We start from the raw sequence: 23,171 nt of genomic DNA, 5'->3' as shown, positions 1-23,171 counted from the left end.
GGGACCTAATAGATACTTCTCCAAAGAGGACATACAAATGGCCAATAAACACATGAAAAGATGCTCAACATCACTAGTCATCATAGAAATGCAAATTAAAACCACGATAAGATATCATCTCACATCTGTCAGAATGCCTATCATCGATAAATCATCAAACAAGTGCTGGCGAGGATGTGGAGAAAGGTGGGAATGCAGATTGGTGTAGCCACTGTGGAAAACAGTGGAGATACCTCAAAATATTAAAAATGGATCTGACTCTTGACCCAGCAATCCCACTTTCTGGGAATATATCCAAAGGAACCCAAAACACTAACTTGAAAGAACATAAGCACCCCTATGTTCATTGCAGCATTATTTACAATTGCCAAGATATGAATGCAGCCCAAGTGTCTACCAATAGATGAGTGGATAAAACAATGATGGGACATTTACACAATGGAATACTACTTGGCCATAAAAAAAGAAAATGTTACCCTTTGCTACAGTATGGATGGAACTGGAGAACATTATGCTAAGTGAAATAAGTCAGTCAAAGAAAGACAAATACCATATTTCACTCATATGTAGAATCTAATGAACAAAGTGAACTAACAAGCAAAATAGAGACAGACTCATAGACAGAGAGCAGGATGACAGCTATTTCAGGGGTAGGTGAGCGGGTGGAGGTATTGAGCAAAAAGGCAAAAGGACTCATGGACATGGACAGCAGTGTGGTGATTGATGGGATTGGGGGGGGTGAAAGGGGAGTAAATAGTAACTGAAAAATATACAATAAAGATTAAATATTTTTTTAAAAAAGAAACTTTTCAGGCTAGAAGAGATTGGCAAGAAATACTCAAAGCAATGAAAAGCAAGGACTTACAACCCAGCAAAGCTATCATTTAGAATCAAAGGACAGATAAGGAGCTCCCCAGACACGACAGAGCTAAACGAATACATCACCACCATACCAGCATAATATGAATGTTAAATTGTCCTCTTTAAGAAGATCAAAAATATGAACAATAAAATGGCAACTAATACACATCTATCACCAACTGAATCTAAAAAGCCAAATAAACAAGCAGAACAGAAACAGAATCATAGATACAGAGAACATTTTAATGGTTGCCAGATGGGAAGTAGGTCAAGGGGGGATGCGCCAAAAAGGTGAAGGGATTAAGAAGTACAAATTGGTAGCTACAGAATAGTCATGGGGATGTAAAATGTAGCATAGGAAATAGAGTAGCCAGAGAACATATATGCAGGACCCATCGACATGGACAATGGTGTGAAAATTGCCTGAGGGAGCAGCATGGCAGCTTGGTGGAGGGAGGCAAAGGGGAAAAAAATTGGGACAACTATAATAGCATAATCAATAAAATACAATTTTAAAAAATTACTTATCCTTCAAAGAGGATAAGTAATTAGTCTAAATTACTTGCAAGTATCAGAGCCAGAATTCAGTCTACACAGTCTGACTCCAGAGCTCAAGCTATTACCCTTTAGGAAATATTACGTCCCCCCCCACAAATTAAAATCTGTCTAAAACTGATCTAGTACCAGACAGGACTAAACTCAGGAACAATATAGGTGCATTCTACAGATTTGTCCCAAAGTAATTAATGTAGCATTGTACAAGTAAATGTACAGTAAAGCTATTAGGAAATATTATTAATGTCCAGAATTAAATAAACTTAATATTTTCCTCTCATTATAGTTCTGTGTGTGTATTTTGGTAATACATTTTAAAAATATATTCTTCCTGGACACTATTTTTGAAAAAGAATGTAAGAAATTTTTTGACAAAATTTAGGGTTGACTACCACAATCAATTCCTAGGTAAGTTAGAATGTACACTCCTAAAAAAGCAGGGACCATATCTATTTTGTTCATCATTATATATCCATGTCTAGAGTATAAGTGCTTAATTTATTTTTCTTACATATTTATATAATTCTTGTATATATTTTATACATGTATATATGTACATATACATCCTTCTACCAGTCACCCACTTCGATAACCTATAATGCTAATCTTGTGTAAATTACTAAAGCAATCTTCTAACTGGTGTATCTTTGTCTCCCTTTTCTCAGCAGCCAGAATAATCCTTTTTAAAGAGTCAGATATTTCACTCCTTTGCTCAGAATCCCACAATGTCTCCCCATGTCAGAGGAAAGTCTTACTGTGGCCTAGAAAGCCTGACTTCCCCATTCCCTGCTACACTTCTGACCTCCCACCACTCATCCCACTCATTCCACTCCAATCTCCTTACCATCCCTCAAATATTCCAGGTACAACCTCCATTTTAAGGCCTTTACATTCTGTATCCTCTGGAAAGTTCTGCCCCATGTTATCTGCATGGCTCTTATCTACTTACACCTTTGCCCAAATGTGTTCTCAATGACCTCTACCCAAACCACTTTAATATATAAAGATGCAAATCTACCACCACCCTATTATTCCAGCTCTTCTTATTCCATAGGATTTTATCATACTTACATAATTTAATGAGGTTAATCATCTGTCTTTAAAGACTTTGGCATCCCAAGTGTAGAATGGTGTCTAGCATAGAAATACCTGAATGAATGAATCTTTTTATATCCCAAACAGCAGGTGCGCAGTATATGTTTATTGAGTATAGATCATGAAATTACATTTATCATGGATTAGGATGCTTTATCACAGCATGGAGCCTATTTGGACATCAGCTCTGTAACTACAATTATTAGATAGATATACACAAAACTGTAACAGTAGTTACCTCTATTGCATCAGTGGTCAAGAGGATCTTCCGCTTTATTTGTAAAATTACATTTTTTCCTAAAAGATGTATCACTCGTGTCATTAAAATGAGTGCAGATTTAAAAACAAAAATAAGAGGTGTTGAAAGGAACACAGCAAGAAAAGGGAGTAGGATTTTTCAATCTGAAGAAAGGCAAAGGGAGGACAATTTTAAAGGTAGATTAAGAAACAGATTTAAATACAGTATGAAATTGTGTGCTTACAACTACTAAAAATAAAAATGGGATACTCTGAGGTAATAAACATTTCAAAATGCTAGATTTTTAAAATGACATGGTCCTGTCCAAGTGTGAGCGTTAAACCCAAGATCTATCATCGTTCATTTCAATCCTTTGATTCCGTAATGCCTAAAAATTCTTAAAGACAGGGAGATGGGACAATGAAACTTTTAACACTAAAATGTTCCTTTAAGAATTCTACCTTAAGCCCTGGCTGGTGTGGCTCAGTGGGTTGAGTGCTGGCCTGCAAACCAAAGGGTTGCTGGTTTGATTCCTGGTCGGGGCACATGCCTGGGTTTCAGGGCACTTGAGAGGCAACCCCACATTGATGTTTCTCTCCCTCTTTTCCTCCCTTCCTTCCTGTCTCAAGATTCATAAATAAAATTTTTAAAAAAATATTCTACTGTAACACCTTTCCCCTCAATGATGGGAAATTGAAAGGGCATGAGTCAAAACAAAACAAAAATGTTTGAAAATCCAAAATGTTTTTATTAGTATCACTACTAAGTACTTTAACTGGCTTACCTCCCTCTCCTCTTTAAGTCTAGGATATCCACTATTGCTTTATTAGATTGTGCATAAATTGCAATTCTGCTTGGTTTCAAGGCCACAATTTAAGAAATTAGTTAGTCTGGAACATAATCAATAGAAGAAAAAAGCAAACAAAATATAACCAGAGACATTGAAGTTAAGAACAATCTAACAATAGCCATGGCGGGGGGGGGGGGGGGGGGGGGACAGTGGGAAGAGGGGATTACAGGAACTACTATAAAGGACACATGGACAAAACCAAGGGGGAGGGTGGAGGTGGGGGAGGGAGGTGGGTTCAGCTGGGGTGGGGTGGAGGGATGGGGAGAAAAGGCATAAACTGTAACTGAATAACAATAAAAATTAAAAAAAAAAAGAAATGACTGTTGTTTATCTGATATTCAAATTTAAAAAAAAGAAAAAGAAAAAGAAATTAGTTAGTGAAAAATACATCCACTTCAGAAAATGTATGAATATGGTTGTTAAGCTCCAATTAACACCAATATACCAATATGATGGCCAATCTAGTAACTAGAAAAGCATTTGTTTTAGATATTTGTGAGTTTTTTTCCTTGTACTTAATAGGACTTTTCACAATTTTTTTTGATATAGGACTACAGGGCTTTTTCAAAAAGGTGTATGAAAGGTACTCTCCCAGTATGTTAGAACAAAGCCTGGAGCATCTCTGTATACTTCACATAGTAAGTTCACTATGTGAGTTTAAAAATAAGTTCAAGTAACTTTTCCATTTAATGTTCAGTGGTATCTAGTCAGTATTTACAAATTAATTGAGCCAGTGGTTTTCAAAGGGCAAAATGGATATATGATCTTTGCAACTATTTCCCCAAATACTATGTAACACTTTAAACAAACATGCCACTGAAGAAATTTAACATTCAACTTGCTCATTTAATCTCCAAGAGTGAGTCTAATTTTACTGTAAAAGTTCTATCAACAGAAACATGGAAAATTCAGCATTCTCCCAAACGTGTCATCGTTAGGTAAAAACTCATTTAGGCAAAATAGTATTTATGCTTCCATTTTATTGTTTTTAAGAATTAAACTGCCACCTCAGTAGTCTTAAGAGCAATATAATGAAACATACATACATTTAGTTTAGACTGTGTCCATTATAGTTTCAAAGGCTTCCCTGAAATACGGCTGGAATTCACATCTTTTTTTCTTTAAGGAAAGAAACACTAACAGTAATTTTGTTATCCTTATACCCACCCACCCTTGTTCAAACAATAACTGGATGAATTCAAGTCTAACACATTTAAAAACTGTGTCTGCTACAACACATTCATCTGATCTGCCTCCTTGCATAACTTGTATTTCTTAAACCTAACTGAAAATAAATCATTTTTTAAAAGCCCACAAGAATTCTCTTAATATGTGGAATTTTATCATGATACTAGTTTTTTATGTCCAATACATAGGCTAAGTGGTTTCATAACCACATTCAACTCTAGTGAATTTCAATAAAAACAGAAGAGTTCTTCATAAATAGTTGAGCTCTAAAATGAATTTGGGTATTCTCTTATTACGTGAAACAAAGAATGATACTGGATTTTCAATGCCACTTTATAACAGTTCCTATGCATTAGCATGAAAGGGAATCAAGTTTGCACCAGTCCGAGTACCTACAGTAATATGATAGAAGCACTCACCACCAACTTTTCACACTATTTCACTCCCATGCTTCTAATAACAAAAATTCCTCACCAGAAATATTACATTAACACTGGACTCTCAAATTCATAGGTGTGAAAATTCATTTTTAAAAGTATATTAGTTATTTTTGACTGGTCAAGGTTGAAATGGCCATTTATATTATTTCTAACTTCAGCTCTAAGTTCATAGATGACTTTGCATCTGATTATTCAAGATGAGAAACTGTTTTGCCTGTACCTGACATAATTAAATGGTAAATTAGCAATCAGTTCACCCTTTGTCAAAAAGAAATGTTCTAAATTTATACACTACAAACTATTCAATAAAAGATATCTGCATACTACACATTTCATGTTTATATTATGCACCATTTTAGGGGGTAGGAAGTACTTCACAGGGGTTTATTCAAAGGATATATAGTAACATCCTATGAATAATGAATTGTACATGAATCCTGTAGAAACTGAGTGGTCATCTTAGGTGGACTATAACAAGCCCCTATAATGCAAAAGCTGGCTCTAAAGGCACCTTATAAAGCACTGAAATTCACAATTTAGTCGTTACTTTTCTCTTCTCCAATACAAAATCATCTGGTAATCTTCACTGCTGACTCCATGTTAAAATACCCCAAGTTTTAGACTACTTAACCGATAAAAGAAAAAGGAAATCATTAAGTTTTAAAATTTCAAGTTAAAGAACCCTTATCACACAGTAATGAAACCTGAGCAATGCAAGTTTGTGACTACAAGAATGTCCTTCATTAATACAGTATTCAGATTCCTCCATGGCATTCAAATTGTAACTTAAAACCCAATAAACGAGACCCCACTTAAGCACAGAATCAAACTGTCATGAAATGAGGAATACATAAAGCCTATTCGGCCCTAAATATTTAAGACAATGAGCAGAGTAGAACTCAATTCATCGAAAGAACACCACTTAAACAGTTCTATGTAACATTACTAAGATTACTAAGTATGGGGAATCATGTGATTCCAACCATTCATTAAAAAGCATTAATGAGTAACAGCATCCCCCAAGAGCCTGAAGCCTGTAGAGCCTATTATTTTGGCCTTATCTTTCCAAATAATTAGTAATGCCTTATATATTACAAACATAAATATATCTCAGTACTGGGATTTCATTGTATTTCGGAGCTCCTGAGGCTGCCTACAAATGAAAAGGCATCCAAGTGAAGTGCATTATATACTTTATACCTCAAAATTTCAGTGCCTAAAATGTGTAAATTTTCTACCATTTAACAGTCTGCCTTACAGTAAATTCTAGTAGATTTTTACTTTTAGGATTTTATTGTAACTTTGGGAAATTAGTGGTAAAACATATGGTTTTAAAAAACAGTATGTGGCTGCACTTAAATTCACATAAAAATAGCATTTTTACAACCATATTGAAATTTAATCCTTTTACACAGGTTAACAAAATGTATCACAAGAAAAATGAAACTGGGTTTAACAAAAGCAGTGTTCTTGAAAGTGGAACAATAAAAATTTTTTTCTAATTTTTTACAAATGATCACCTCATTCAATTTACCACACTAGGGGAACAAAGTTGTTAAAATATAGCTGTGCTCTCCTGAGCCACTTATCTGCACTACAGTATAGCACTTGAAATCAATCCTAAGGTGGAGATTTAAAACATTTTAAGAGACAAGACCCTAAGTGTTTTATAGCCACCTCAATTAGAGGTGTTTTTCCTTCCCAAAACAGTCAAAGCTTGATTAAAAGATTGACTATACATAATTGTTTCATGTCTTCAGTTGAAAATACTATTATCATTGGTAATATGGTCTATATCTTGTCTGATCGGGATGATGTGGTCCAGGAAGTGGGGTCTGAGAAGGCGGACCCTGCATTCGTGGAGGAGGCGGCGGCCCTCTTGGTGCAGGCCATATACCAGGACTCATTCCACCTGGTTGTGTAAATGGAGGGCTCAGAGTTCCTTGATCTTCAGTGAACTGGGGTAAAGAGTTAGGATTATAATGGTGAGGAGGGGGTGCAGTTACAGGTGGACCACCATGTTGAGGTGGTGGAGGTCCTGGAGGAGGATGATTCATATAAGGTGGCATCTGGGCAATAATATGTCCAGGGGGAGGGGTTATTGGTGGTGGAGCAGAGGTCATTGGTGGAGGTGGAGCTTGGCTATAAACCAAGTGAGGAGTACCTGCAGCCTGGGGAGGATGTGGCATTGGATGGCTTATTGGTGGTGGAGGAGGAGGGGGTGGTGCATAATGTTGCTGTGGAGGCATAATATGATGAGGGTGCGATACCACTGGTTGACCCTGATATTCAGGATGATGGTGAGCAGGTGCTGGGGCAGGAGGTGGTGGTTCTCTAGCACCTGAATTTGAGTCATCCTGAATAGGGACAGTTATTAAATTGCTGTGTTTTCTTGTTGAAATACGAAAGGTTTCCTGACTGACCGAACGAGGTGGAGGTGGAGCCATGGGCAATTCTGCTGGAGGAGCACGAATATCCTCATGTGGCTGATTATAGTGCTCATGTGACACATGTTGCAAAGGAGGTGGTGGCATCATGATGTGCTGCTTTGGCGGAATATGGCTCATATGGTGCTTGTCTGGCGGCATTATAAAACGATCAGGGATTTCAGTTGGTGGTGGGGCAATAGGAGGATGAACATTTTCAAGTGAAGCACGGGTAACAGGCTTTCCAGCTCTCATATGGCGGTGGTTGATGTGAGCCTGTAAGTCTCTCTGAGACAAGTATGTTCTCTTGCACCCTTGAACAATGCTACACATGAAGAGAGAACCCCGTGTACACTGCTCAATTCGCTGCACAGGATCACTACAGCTAAATTAGAAAAAGAAAAAATGGATTTACTAAAACAGACTTTAAAAATAATGCACTTAATTTCAACGATATGCTTATTTTTAAAACTTGTTATGGAAAATACTGCAAAAATTCACAATTAAAAGTTATACTGTAAGTGAACCTTTAATCTTTCCCACTTTGTTCACTATTAAGCACCAGTATTTCTAACAACTTCAGAACTCTTAATACAAGAAAAAACTGAAAGTGTATAAAACAGTATGTTTTAAGACCATATTCTTCCCCAGACCTGGAGTTTATCTGATTTTTCTCAAACAATTCTATGCTTTGTGTCCATTTGCCACCCCCCCCCCCCAAAAAAAAACCTCAGGAAGTACAAACCAAATGTCGCAATCCTGAAATTCAAACTGGTACAGTATTTGAGCAACAAGCATTTGCTGAGCAAATACTAAGTGAAAGAACACTAAGTGGAAGATGTTGCAAGGACTACTAAAACAAGATCACCCTAATATCAGGGTTCTCAACATTAAAAAACACAAAATTTAAATTCAAACCCTGGCTAGCAAGTCTCTTGAGGAAGGGATTCTTTCTGGAATGTACTGCTACAAAGCATTACACATTCCTGCCTCTCTAAATTGTAAGCACTAATTTTACCTCAGTATTTTAATGGCTCAGGGTCAAAATTACTATTCTTCATTCTCTATATTTAGTCTTCTCTTGCCTTTATAGTCTTCTGAAATAGTGGAACTAGGGATTAGAAGAAGTGGGACCTAGCAGTGGCTATGTAATCTTGGAGAGGCCATTTAATCTCTTTCTTCATCTACAGAGTGGGTTAAACCATGTACTCTACCTAACTCATTGTTTTTATCTCTACTTCACCTGAAGAGTATCCTTAAATCAATGGAACAATGAAAATGACACTATTTAGTCACTAAACAATACATATGTGTAACTACAAGCTACTATCATTGAATATGTATGTCAAGTCATTTGATACTATATTAAATGGCTCTATATTCTTTTTTTTTTTATTTTTTATTTTTTTTTAATCCTCACCCAAGGATAGGCTCATTGATTTTACAGAGCAGGAGAGGGAGGGAGAGAGGGAGAGAAAAATCAATGTAAGAAACATCCATCAGTTGCTTCTCGCATGTGGATCAGGGCATATGCCCTGACCCGGAATGGAACTCACAACCTTTTGGTTTACGGGATAGCACTCCAACCAACTGAGCTACTCTGGCCAGTGTGGCTCTATATTCCTGACTTTTGCATTGTGTCTGTATTTCCATCCTTGCTGTAAGGCTAGCACTCCTTCTTGAAACTAACAGGCTTCTCTTTAATAGCCATTTGACACACTTCTCATTTTTTGCTTCTTTTCACTGTAAGCTCAAGAGTATCTCCACAGTAACGGGATGTGACGCACTTTGAGATAATGCTTAAAAGCAGTAGTATGTAATAGTTACGTTAACTTGGACTGCCATTTCTTCATTTTCTGATCTGGGTCTGTTAATGCAGATAGGCCTATGCTCTAAGTAGCAGTGAGGTGCTTACTGGAGAGTTACATTTACTACCTTGAAAGTTAAATTCCCTTTTAAGTATTAACATTAGAGCATTTACATCAAAAGGAAAAGCTTTCAATGTACTCTACCAGTGTTTTACAACATCTAAAAATCCTTTACCCCAATGAAGCTATCAATTTACTATGTAATTTTATGTGAATGTACACCATGTTGAAAAATTAGACATTACAGAAAATTAGGCAAAAGAAAATATGCACTTTTAATTTCATAATTCTTCTGAACTGTAACTGTACAAAAGAAATATTCTTTACACTCATACTATAAATTTTTCAATCTGTGACTTTAAAGAGCTAATAAAAATATGCCTAGACAATCAGTTTTTACTGGTTTGTCAATGAATGATCCTTTCTCTCTCTGTGATGCCAATCTTCCTACACCATAAAAGGAAATCATCCCTTACAATTGTCCAAGGCTTTGCTATCAACCAAAAGAACAATTCTTGGGATAGCTTCTGACACAGGTTAGAAGGAATCTAGGACAAGGAAGCTTCTCTCAAAGCTTTCCTCCAGCCTTCTATCAGGGGTTCTACATTGATATAAAAATTCCTAATTTAATCTGGATCCTTCAAGACCATTCCAATATAAATCACTATGAACCAATGCCTCTAGATCTTCTTAACTTGCCTGAGTCTATGCCATCATGGTGTTCTAAGATATGCTCAAGACATAATAATCAGATTTGGAAGTAATAAATAAGAGCTTACACTTACATATAGTACTTACATATGCTATTTAACATATATATATTCTATATATAATAATATAGTATTAACTCAAATAACCCAATGAAGTAGGTGTTATTATTAGTTCCATTTTACAGATGAAGAAACAGCCTACAGAGTCTGGCAGAAGTAACACCTGCTTGAGTGTGGTTGGTAGGGTAATATGGGTGTATTAATTTACAGTTTTAATTTGAACATTTTACCTAAAACATCATAAGGTATGCTTGAGTGTGACAGTTATGTTATAGAATTACGTGCTCATGATTTTGTAATAAAAGTGGGCATTATTTGTGCCAGACCCTGTATATCACATAGCTAATAAATGGCAGAACAGGGATTTGAACCCAAGAATCCTAATTCCAAAGTCTTTGCCCTCAGTCACTGACCAAACTACCTCTCTAGTATCCCATCAAAACAAGAAAATAACCATTTTTGGTTTATAACAACTTTTGTGATGACAAATATTTCTGTCAATTTGGCTGATTTGAATTGACTGATAACAGCTACGCAGTCCCATCCTAAGAAGGTTACGGCCAACTCTGGGCTCACAGAGAAACAGCAGTCACACCTACACATCGGATATGCTGCCACTGGTATACCTCACCTCCGACCTTCAACCAAGGTTATAAATCTGTAACACAAACTTTATTATTCAAAAATTTAATGATGATCTTACCCTGGACACATCTTGTCTCCCTTTTTTTCATGTAAAATAGCACAGTCATAGCAAAACACATGCTTGCATGGAATCTGTGAACAGACATATTACAATTACGCATATTAGAACAAATTAAAATCTTTCCAAAAAACTAGCAGGAAGGATAGTGCCCTAGACACAGAAGGCACAAGAGAACTGTTTTTTAAAATGAACACTTAATAAGTACTAATTGTATAAAAGTAACAGCCTTTTTCAGACACAAAGCCCTTTGAGAATGTGATGAAAACTTTGGCCCTTTCCCTAATAAATGTATCCATGCACATTCGCTTACACTTTCTGAAGGTATTAACCCTATGAATTTCATCCATGGTCCCTACTGGTTAAAAGCTCCTGAAAAAGAATACTGTAACCATGTTCTCTCTCTTATCCTGTCCCTCCTGAAACTATTCCAAAGCAGTAAGATAACAAATATCTCCTCCATTCAACATAAGTAGTATTTTCCCCTGGTAGCCTTATGGTAATAAACTTATAAAAATCCAAAAATAAGTCAGGATACAGAACAGTGATGGTAGGCCATTTTACAATTCACAGCCCATTACTGTTATTTAGCTATGTAATACAGCAAAGCCACAGTGCACAGTCAATGCCCTATATCATGCAAACATATTATTGAATTCAATTTTCTTCACACACAAATGTAAAACTACCTTTTTAAAAGCGTATGTCAAAAATACTATAAAATTACAGTTAGGGTTGGAATTTTTTTAATAATTATAATTCCAATTCTCAAAAATAAGAATGTTATTAATTCAGCTTTACATTAAAAATTATAGCCTTCAAAAATGAATAACTGATTTTATTCTATTAATCATGAAGAAAACCCTTTTTCCTTAATAAAGAGAATAAATATAAACAAACAGGTATCCAACAGTCCAAAGAAATTTAGTTTCAGAAGTTAGTTCCCAAAATACTTTACAAGCAATTCAAGAGTTTGTCAAGACTATTAAATGCGTATTATCCCAAAATGTCCCTTAGCTATTTCACATTTATTTTAAATGTCACGAACTTAGACATTAAACAGTGATCAACCTATCTACTTAAATTTCAGAATTCTACTTCTACAAAAATGTTTACATTTACGGAAACAGAATTTAATTTAATTATACTTACCATTCGCCCGTAAATCTTAATAGGCAATCCACATTTGTCACAGAAATGAACTGGTGTATCATCCTTTTCACCAAGGATGTTTATCTGTTAAAATGATATAATTAAAGTTTCCTTTTTAAGCATTTCTAAAATTCCTACCTATAATTTACACAATTAATCTATATTTTATAAAAGTTGTTAAAACAATTAGAAATAAAAGTTTGTTGGTATACTCACATATTCCACCCCTTGGCTATGCTGCCAGTTTTTTGTTTCTTTGTTCTTAAACAGTGTCAATGGTTATTGATTTTACTGAACTTTATTAAAAACTGCTTCGAATTATTTTTGGAAGTGGCAAAAATAAGGCATGAGTTGTATATGCTGAAAGACAGCTATAATAAAAATTCATGCTGCTCTTTATGTGTCCTGCATTGTTCTAATAAAATATTTAAAATATTGTTCTAATAAATGCTTTTATTTTATTTATACCTGAAAGTCCCAAAAAAGGTGTCCAGGAAATCTTCGCTGACTTCCAAACAGTTCACCCCCCTTACAGTCATACCGTTCTTCTTCATTATAATCAAATCCTTCTGAGAAGAGAAAGGGGTATCTATTAACTTTCCATATCTCACATTTCACTTTGGAAGTACACGTACATGGTAAAATAGGCCTGTTCCCTGATGTTTTTCAAAACTCTTCTATGAACAAGATCACCGAGACTAGTTTAAACATCAGCTAGAAATTACCTTGGTGATTGTGTAGTCCAACTCTCTTACTTCGTAACTGAATATACTGCAGTAAGGAGACCATAACAACACAGCAAAGGTAAATGGAAGAGCTAGTAACAGACCTCAGATCTCTTCACTTCCATTCAAGTGCTCTTATTACTGACCCAACTATCTCCAGTATAAAACTTTACTAACTACCCTCACTGTGCTTACTATACAAATTTTAAAGGTACAGACCATCATTTAATTTATCTACAAAAGTAGTAGGTCAAAAGAATGTAATGAAACAAAAATTTCTGCAAATCTTCTTTTTATAACTTAGTAAATTCAGTATCTTCTTCATCATCATACTGATACTTCATCCCTCCAATTAAACCACTCCTTGGTTAATCATCCAAACAGATGAAGCCATATATATCTACTTCCATATCATATCTACTTACAAGTATCCTCCCCTATACTGCATATATCAGTATCAGTATACTTAAAATATGAAGATTAAATGAGCTCAATTTCTCCAACCTAATGAGAAGGTTGATGGTAATCCTCTCATCCCATACAAAAGAACCAAAAAACAATGAACAGTCCGATGGGGATTGTAGGTAGAATCCAGTTAACTAAAGTAAAGCTGAGAAGACAAATCTGTCCCTCCAGAGTTTCTCATCATTCTTTTGGCCCTGAAACTGGTAAAGAGAGTAGCACACAAGTTTTAACTTCACCCACATGGCTAAGTTACAGCACCTGGGCACAACACACAAACACAAACCAGTACAGAACAGACAGATGGACGAACACAGGACACACACACACACAGCAATGGGAGAATTTTTTAAAGCTCATACAGTCACTCCAGAGTACTGCTATCTAATTATCTCCAATCAAATGTAGAGTTCAAAGAGTGTTTTTGTGAGTTACACCTGAGTGACTATAGGTTCTTTTATGGCCCATGTACACCTTATAAAAGCTGGTCTCATCTAAAACTCAAAATAAGAAAATCAATTTTTCTCATTTACCTAAAACTCAAAAAATTATTAAGCAGAGCAATAGCCAAGGAAATTAGAAGCTCATTATAATTTTTCGGAGTAGTTCAACCTGCACTGCCATCTTTCATTAAACCATATATATATTTTATAGATACATATAGATATCTATAGATATCTATAGATACATATAGATGTATATATCTGTAGAGGTACCTCACCGGCTCCCAAAACCCGCTATTTTGAACAATGCCTAGGGGGAAAAAACAATCAATAATTTTACCCTAAATAGGTAAATCTAATGTATCCAAAAATTACCTTCAGCCTCAGTTTGCTCTATTAATAGAGAGACTAGTAATGGTAGTCCCCCTACAAAGGACTGTGGCCTGGGGGATGGAGGGAGGGGCCGAAAAGATACCTGAAGGAAAAGGGTAGAAGGGGGATTTTGGCTTTTTTACATTACTTGGATTATTACAATACATGTACATTACCATGTAGTTTCAAAAACATTATTTAGAAAACAAAAAGGCCAAAGGCCCTCCTTACTGTGAGTGCAGCCACAGCCCTAAGCTGCAACTACCACGATTTAGAACATTTGACTTCAAATACTTGTTTAGATGGGGAGAGAAATCCTGTAATAAAGGGAACTGTAATATAAGGTATAATTAAAAGTTTGATTTTTAAAAAGGAAATACAGACAGATTACTAGGACAGATAAAAATACTTGTAGAACTTTAATATATGATAACCGTGTGATTCCTATTCAACAAGACAGATTATTCAATGGTTGGGGCAAATTGCAAACTGTTTTACAGAAAAAATAAGTAAAGCCAGCTTCACTTTTTTTTCTTTAACTAACAGAATACATTATTATCCGTAACGTTCCAAAGCAGGGGTCAGCAAACTTTCTATAAAATGCCAGATAGTTAAATACTCATGCAATTAGTCAACCATGCTATTACAGTGTGAAAGCAGCCACAAATAATACTTAAATGAATGGGCATGGCTATGTTCGAATAAAACTTTACTGGGCTCACAGGCCAGTTTGACCCTATATAAAGGTAAAAGAGGAAAACTTTTATACTCATGAAATATGGTAAAGGCCTTTCTAAGAATGTCATAAAACCTAGAAGTCATAACAGGAAAGACTGTCTATCTGCTACTTAGAATCTTCGAGTTTCTCTACAACAAAAATTGTATATATAACATTTGTATCTTTGAGACAAACGGGGAATATACACAATATAAGACAAAGGGCCAATTTTATTAATTTACAAAGAACTCATAAAAATCAAGATAAAAACAGGAAAAAATGGGAAAAGGATATAAACAGGTAGGCCCTAGGCAAGAGAAATGGCCAATAATATGAAAAGACATACAACCTCACTCATAATTAGAGAAATGTACATGAACAAATTTTTTTGAAAGGTTAATAGTCTGTTCCAACACTGGTGTGTGGGAGTATAATCTGATGTACTGTTTTTGAAGAGCCATTGACAATATTTTTCTAAGTCTAAAAATGCACAGTATCCACTGAGTTCTAAAATGTCCAAATCATGCAAAGTTTAAATTCTACAAAGTATACATATTAAGGTGTATGTAGAAGGATATTAATACAACACTGTTTTTAACAGTAAGAGAATTGCAAAAACTTGTTAAATAAGTTATGGTAATGTCAATAAATGAAATACCTAAACCTAATTTCTTAATTGAGGTATATCTGTATGTACTGAGGAGGCAAAATCTCAAATGTATTTTTTAAGAAAAAAGGAAAGTTACATATGATAAAAGTAAGAAATAAGAAAGTCACACCCCAGCTGGTGCAGTTCAGTGGACTGAGAGCTGGCCTGCAAAACCTAAGGTCACAGGTTCGATTCCCAGTCAGGGCACTCAAGAGACGACCAATCAATGTATCTCTCATACACTGATGTTTCACTCCCTCTCATTCTCCCCCCCTTCCTGGCTCTCTAAAACAAAAATTAAAATAAAATAAAATAGTCATCACAGATCAATTTGGGGGAGAAGAATGGTGGGAGAGAGAGGGAAAATTTTACTTTTAATATCGTGCTTTCCGTAATAATGTTTAGATTTTAACAACAGCCAACGTTACTTTCAACAAAAGAAAACTGAACCAAAATACAGGGTGGGGCAAAAGCAGGTTTACAGTTGTGAGTACACAAGACACAGAGTTTACTCTTGTATTATTATGTATTAATTATCGTATTATTTTCCATACAAAGAACTATAAACCTACTTTTTCCCTCACCCTGTATTTATAAAGGGACAGAAAAGTACACCATACCACAATGAGACATCAATAAGACTGAAGAATGAAGAGAGTACGTAAGATTTTTAAAAGGTAGGTGTAAGCAAGTAAAATCACGTGGATTATCTGGTGGAATCAGATACAATAAAAACACTTCTGGACCTGTTAGTTTAGACAAATTACCTTCATCACCAGGTGGGGCCTTTGCAGGCATTCTGTTTATAGTCCTTTGAGTGCGGGGTGCAGCTTTGGCTTTGTTCCCTTGTTTAGAGATGAGCTTTATAGGAATTCTTCTTCGAACATCAAGACCACCCAATGATCCAGAACTGTTAGTGCCTTGTAACTCATTGTCTATATTAGAAAAAAAAAAGTTGTAATTCTTTTAGTTTTTCTTTTGATGATAGTTCTGCCACAGGTATTAAAACAACATACCCAACATTATCAAGGGTTGAGTACCTGAGTTCTGATTATAAATATGTACTGTTACAAGTTTAAGTGCTAATTTTCTCTACGATGGACAAAGCCTTAAAGAAATGCTTTTTGAGACATAGAATCTTTCAAAAAGTTGGCAAAAACTATGGAACTCTCCCTAAAAAAGTAGACAATAAAATTTTTCATATATCCCAGAGGGGTTTAGAGAAACACAAAAACTTTCATAAGCCAAAGATAAGGGAAATGTCATAAAGTAGGAAAGGCAAATAAATTAGTTTTCTTTTTAAAAAACACTGATGTTTTAAACAAGTTATTGAACAGACTATGTAACTGCCACCGTAGGAGACAGTACAACCAAAACTGATAGCCAAGCTGTTGATGTAAACTCAGTAAAGCCAAATGTGGAAGCAGTAAGTAGTGACCTACAAGGCTAGTAGGATTCCAGACATATTAAATTCACAATGGTGATTTATACTCTTTCCGAACAATATGAAGAAAATTTAAAATGGGACCTTAATAACTAATTGAAGTATCTTTCAGTCTACTTTATACTACTACTTTTATAATAGTTAACCATCAAGACAAAATTCATAGAAAAGGAATTACAGACAGCTAAAATCTTGACTTCAGATAAACCCAACTTTATCAACTTTCAACACTTCACTAAATGTATTAACATGCTGAATAATGTATTTCAACTGTTTTCAGTCTAGTTGCTTATTTAAGTATAACTACCTACAAGCACTATTATAGTCAAAGGACAGATGTAACAGAATGGAATTTTTTTGCTCAAAGGTATTCCCGATTTTCCAGTAACTAAAAAAAAAAATATCCAAGTTGTACACAGTTAACAGTTCAACATTGCCCTTCATATACTAAAAGGACTTTTAATGGTTTTACCTTGGTGAATGATCAAAATACTAACATTACAAGTCCTTTTCACATCACCCTCAGCACTTGGAAGTCACTACTGTTGCTTGCTTAGTCTTCCACGACTTTCAAGAGCCTACTACTGCCCCTTAATGCCTTGCTGCCTGCCTCATTCTAGGTCTGTCTTGGGATTTTTGGTTTATTAAGAAGCAGAACATACAGCACAATTTCCTTTTGAATATGCCAACTAAAGACACCAAGCCTATATCAAAAATCTTTGGATATTACAAAGGTGAAAACTACATATATAATTGGCCATTTAAGCTGGACCTACTTTTACATTATATAGTTGTTTTTTTTTTTGAGATGTGTTTAGAATTTTATCTTGAATTAAAGGAACCAAGAAATATTACAAAATTTAGGTTACAGTTACAACTAGGTGCTAATTCTTAGAATGAGCAAAGAATTAATCAAGTGTTAACTAGAAGTTTCTTGGAGCAATTTTTCCAGCAAAATTCTATTAGAACACTACAGGATAGCCTTCACTGTAAACGTTTGACTTTTTCAACACGGTCATAAAATCGGTCATTTCTTCATAACCTTTGAGAGTTTCAGCAATTTCCTCAAGGGTGGCTCTTAATCCTTTGATATTAAATCATTCTTTTGCGATGCCTATCATGTCATAACGTCTAATTAACTGGCTAAGTGGCATTTCCTCAGCTGTCAATGATTTTGTGATTCAAATAGTTTATGAATTTCATGAAAACCTGGGTCTTTTGTAAGGTCTGTAATCACAATCTACTTACAGCACTTGATACTGTTGCCTGATATGAATCGAGGATAAAACAATATTAACTAAAAGAATAGAAAAGAAGCTAGTGTTAAAACAGCAGGGGTATCTGAGTAGGAACTAATTTTTTTAGTGGTCAGCTTATTAGTAAATATCGTCATGTTAGGGTGACTTTCACTTCCTTATGGCAAACTGTTAACTTCGGAGAATTAGGATACTAAATACTCAGGTACGCACCCACCCGTATTATAATTTCCTAACATAATATTCTCTAAACTGTGAACGAGGCTTTTCCAGTAATAGGCTCAAATGAGAAATATTTGGTTAACATTGGATGTTTGCTACTCTAACATCGAGGTCCCAGACTTTCAATTCTATAGTATTTCCAACTAGTACTAGAGTTCCTTAAAGCCTGGTTCTAGGCCCTCTTCTGCATTCCCTTTCCTTAAGTGTTCTTGTCCATTCTCATGCCTTAAAATATTAACTACGTGGTTCTAAGGCCCAAATATGTGTTTTTCAGCCCAAATCTTTCCAACATCTCCCCTTGCATGCCTCTCATACTTAGCAGTCCAAAATCTTGTTCCCAAATATCCATGAATCACCTCTACATCTTAAAAAAGTTTTCCTCCCAAGTTCTCCCCAACTCAGTAATGGGCACTACCTACCTGCTCAAACCAGAAACCGAGGCATCTCTCCTTTCTCTCATGTATCTCCAAACCAATCCATCAGTATGTATTTAATTACCACCACTGAAATATTTGTTGACTCTGCCCACTCCTGTTTTCACTAAATGGAACAACCTTTACTAAGCCAAACCTTCTTTCTGGTTTATTGCAATTACCTCTATACTCTTGCCTCCCTCTCTCACACCATTCTCCATAGAATCTATTATAGTTTTTAAAGAGATGATGTTTCATTTCTTCTCTACTTCTGTTCAATGGCTTCATGTTGCACTTGAAATAAAATCTAGCTCTTTGCTATGGTCTTCAAAGTCTTGAACAACCTGACTCCTGCTCTCCTTTCCAAACTCATCTTAGAGCTTTTTCCCTCTTGCTAATACTAAGCTGTGGCAGACTGGTCTTATTTTTTCCTACTTGTCTTTCTATTTGCTTTCCTCCTGACTTATTCCATCCAACAGATCTCAAATTATAAATGTAACCTTTCCAGAAAGACCTTCCCCGATCCTGTCTGAACACGCTCCAATTAGTCTTTACCACAGTACCTGTTTATTGTCTTCCAAGACCTTCTGATCTGTAAACATTTGGGATTTTTAAAATGTTACTGCGTCTTCCCCAATAGAATGTAACCTCTAGGACAGCAGTAACTCAGTCTGTCTTGTTTACCATTCCATTATTCCATCTCCAGGCCTACAGGGCATACCCACCAATACTCAATACAGGGCAAAATCTTTTTCCCCTACTTGTGATACGGTTGGCATAACGGTATGGGGGACTTTCTATCTCCAAATGAACTCATTCACTACTCAAAAACCACAAGGAAGCAAAAACCAAAAAAATTAAAAAAAAAAAAAAACTTCACATAACGAAGACTGGAACCATTCTTACTTGGAGAAAGGTATGTGAATATCTTCATTTTAAGCTCTTCTTTGTAAACGTAGCCAAACAATGAATAAGGACCAGAGCCGAAACGTGGGGCATGCTTCGGGTTTAGGGGTAAAAGCTGCTCCGAGTATCATTCCGAACACCATATCTGATCCCCTTCTCCCACCTCTACCTACTCTACGAAAAACCAGAGAGACGATAACGACAGGCGGTGACCACCGCAGCACCCGCCCAAAGCTGACTTGAGACAGCAGGAAGTCTTCAACCCACTTTCGCGCTTGACTCCCGGCGTAATAAGGCTTCCCCACTCTGCGACTAACTACCCGCCAGTCCCATAATGTAGGGCAGAACACCCGAGTTGAGTTTTTTAAAAGATCCAGCCTCCTCTCCCCACAAGGCCCGCGCCGCCCACCGTCTGGGCTCGAAGCTCAGCAGAACCAGATAAGAAACGGCTATCGCCGGCACTGAGGCTCTGGGTACCACACCGAAGAGTAGGCCGGGAAGCAGCAGGCGTTTGCCAGGCACGGGGAGGGGTCTGTGAGATTTGTTTCTCACCGCCACACCCCAGTGCTGTAGGACAAGCACAACCCCTCTATGCCCGCTAGGCAACCAGTCCCAGGCTGGCCAAGGGGGCATGGTACCGGGACCCCCACTGCCTCCGCCTCCTTACCAGTGTGATCCATGATTCGGCTCGCAGAGCACAGTGGGAGCGGAAGTCAACTGCGCCGGAGTCGCAGGGGGCGCTTGCGCGCTACCTTCCGGAGCCCGGGAGTCGGAAGTAGGACCAGGTTGCCCCGGCTTTGGCCTGTAAGGGTTTTCTTCTCTCGCGTACACTACCCAACTCCTGTGACGGAGTCAGGCATAGTTCGGGCCGAGGGAGAAAGAGCGGGTTCGCGAAGACCCTCTCCTCACGTGCTTCAAGTGAGAGTAGCTTCTAACTCTTGAAAGGAGACCGAGGGGAACCAGGGAGGGAAAAGCGGTACTGCGCGGTGGAATAAGCTCCCGGCAGGTAAGGCGGACGCCCGCCCCCGCGGTGCGTTGGCTTCTGGGACTTGTAGTACGCCGGAGCCCTTGAGCCGGTCGCGACAACTGCGCAGGCTCAGCCGCTGGGCTGGCCCCACCCCGCGGGCGGAGTGTTGGTTTGGGTCCCCTCCCCACACTACTACTACCCCCGCCCCGTGTCAATGAGCGCCTGTCTCCTCCCCTAGGTCTAGGAAAAGTGTAAACACGCGCGTTCCGGAAAGCGTTCTGGGCTGGGAGATTGTCCAAGGGTTGGGTGACCTGTGTGAAGCTTTCAGTGCTTGTCTAAATGTTGCTGTGTCGTGACGAACTACATAGACCCACGCACAGCGGACTTGGTGTATGTCCCAGTTCTCACCTTTTTCGTTTCTAACCATTGCAACACATTTATAATGTTTGGTATTCATTTTCCAGCAAAAACGCTTGTGCCTCTAGGAACCCCGAGAGCACGCCTCATAAGGATTGGACGCAGGGTCAGGTGGAAATTGCGTGCAGCGCAGCCGCCTGTTACTAGGGGACACACGGCAATAAAGTGCAGAGTGGAGCTGAAGGAGCGGATAGACGTGGGAAGAGATGAAGAGAGCGGTTAGGGCTGGCGGGAAGGGTGAGGTTAAAAAGGAAAGGACTGAAAATGAGGAAGAGAGAGTTACCGCAACTGGCAGTACCTAGTTCCAGTTCTTGGTCCCAGGGGTTTGTGGTCGCTGCTGCTTTCATCTTCCCTGGCCAAAACAAAGGAAAGTGCCAAAGAGTGATTCCTGAGGACCTTCAATGCAGTCTCCACCTCGCGGACTTGGCTTACTTGTGTCCACTCCTTTCCCCAACCCTTTACACTTGATGCCCTTGAATAAGTAGGAGCACAATTAGTGGAAAACACAAGCTGAGGAGTCAAGGGATTTGGGTTCTATTCTTGTCCTCCCTTGGTGACGACGTCATTACCAGGTTATTCACACTTTCAGTGCCAGAGTTCCTAGATCAATAACAGATTATATTGACCTCTTTACAGAAATGTTTTAATGCTACCGAATTCATCATAAAATGTGTAGCGATGTGCTCTATCTGTGTAGTTACAGTAATAGCTTTGAATAATAATATGATCAATATTGTAAGTGTTGTGTTATTCAGTGAGTGTTTTACTGGGGATCTTTTAAAAGACACGCCCACTATATTTGCAGCTTTATAAACAAGCTTTTAAGTACATTCACAACCAAGGACAATTGTGAATCAAAGTTACCACTGCTTTTGTTAAAATGTAAATTCCTGTATTACTAAGTGGTTTTCAAGATGCCTTCAATTGTTGGGCTTAGTTTTCGTTTTGGAGGTTGGAGGAAGCTTAACCTTTTTCTCAAACCTCCCTATTTCTGTAAATATATTACTGATATGATTGGACATTTCACCAATTTGGAGTATAAAAGCAGGTAGTTTTCACCTAGAAAGAGCTCTCTTTATTTTTCTATCCTCATATTTAGTCTATCATCTGTACTTCAGATTGATGGGAATCCAGCTTCTGAATAATATTCTGAATAATAATCCAGCTTCCTGCTAATGCTAACATTTAAAAACTTAGTATAAAAATAAACTTCAAACTATTTTGCATAATTTAATCAGTAAATAGGGAGTTTTATCAGTATTTTATTATCTACCAAGTTATGCAAATTTACTGCCCTGGCTGGTGTGGTTCAGTGGATTGCTGCTGGCCAGTGAACCAAAAGGTCAGTGGTTCAATTCCCAGTCAGGGCACATGCCTGTGTTGTGGGCCAGGTCCCTAGTTAGGGGTGTGCGAGAGGCAACTAATTAATGTTTCTCTCCCTCCCTTTCTTCTACCCTTCCTCTCTTTCTAAAAAAAAAAAAATCAGATCTTAAAATCTTGTAACTCAGCACCACATTTAAAAAATAATGGAAAGACCTTTTTAAAACATTTACTGAGGGAAGACTCACTCATTTTAGACTTCCTATTGATAAAATGTTAGAAAAACATTTATTGAATTACTTGATTTGACATCTGTTTTTATGCATTGCTTTAGCATCTGTGCTCAATATTCATTTCTCCCTTAACTCTAGTTGCTTCATTTTACCAGTGCAGTAACAGTGTGACAAGTTACTTTCTTTACCTAAATCAATAAGTGAAACTATACATACACAGACTTACATTTTATTATCGCGCTCTGGTATCTATTGTTGGTGACCTGTATGCTGCAATCAGCCACAGTTTCTTTATTGGAAGTTGACATTCACATTTATTTTATAACATGGTACTGTCCTAAACTTTATAAAAATGAAACGTTATCATAATAGACCATCTGAAGCACTGAGGTGCATATTTTCATCTTAGTGACAGACCATCTGCTAGCCTATGAATTAGAAGCCAACATTCTTCAAGATGTTTCAATAGCTTTCCGTT

At 37.1% G+C, this 23,171-nt stretch overlaps 1 protein-coding gene across 5 annotated transcripts; it reads right to left on the bottom strand.

Moving 5' to 3' along the window:
* Nucleotides 1-4,559: 4,559 nt before the first annotated feature.
* On the bottom strand, nucleotides 4,560-21,658 carry CBLL1 (Cbl proto-oncogene like 1). 5 transcript variants are annotated; one of them, XM_045193506.3, is made up of 6 exons: nucleotides 21,439-21,658; nucleotides 16,283-16,450; nucleotides 12,615-12,712; nucleotides 12,147-12,230; nucleotides 10,995-11,068; nucleotides 4,560-8,038 (listed from the first exon to the last, which is right to left on the bottom strand). In XM_045193506.3, the coding sequence occupies exons 1-6, from the start codon at nucleotides 21,485-21,487 to the stop codon at nucleotides 7,003-7,005; spliced, it is 1,509 nt and encodes a 502-aa protein (XP_045049441.1). In that variant the 5' UTR covers nucleotides 21,488-21,658; the 3' UTR covers nucleotides 4,560-7,002. The 5 variants fall into 5 exon arrangements, with proteins under 5 accessions (XP_045049441.1, XP_045049431.1, XP_045049458.1 ...); XM_045193496.3 differs by having other exon boundaries at nucleotides 12,615-12,715; nucleotides 21,439-21,649; XM_045193523.3 differs by lacking the exon at nucleotides 21,439-21,658 and adding an exon at nucleotides 20,424-20,792.
* Nucleotides 21,659-23,171: the final 1,513 nt, after the last annotated feature.

This window comes from Desmodus rotundus, chromosome 6, assembly GCF_022682495.2.
Source record: "Desmodus rotundus isolate HL8 chromosome 6, HLdesRot8A.1, whole genome shotgun sequence".
Classification (NCBI taxonomy): Eukaryota; Metazoa; Chordata; class Mammalia; order Chiroptera; family Phyllostomidae; genus Desmodus; species Desmodus rotundus.
The sequence above is the reverse complement of the archived record's forward strand: the minus strand, read 5'-3'. Positions and strand labels throughout refer to the sequence as shown.

Coding starts and splice junctions, on each gene's coding strand:
- CBLL1 (XM_045193496.3), bottom strand. CDS start 21,487: ATGAAAGCAGCAGCGACCACAAACCCCTGGGACCAAGAACTGGAACTA. Junction 12,231..12,614: donor ACCTTTTTTGGGACTTTCAG/GTATAAATAAAA, acceptor TCATTTTAACAG/ATAAACATCCTTGGTGAAAA. Junction 11,069..12,146: donor TTAAGATTTACGGGCGAATG/GTAAGTATAATT, acceptor GTCTGTTCACAG/ATTCCATGCAAGCATGTGTT.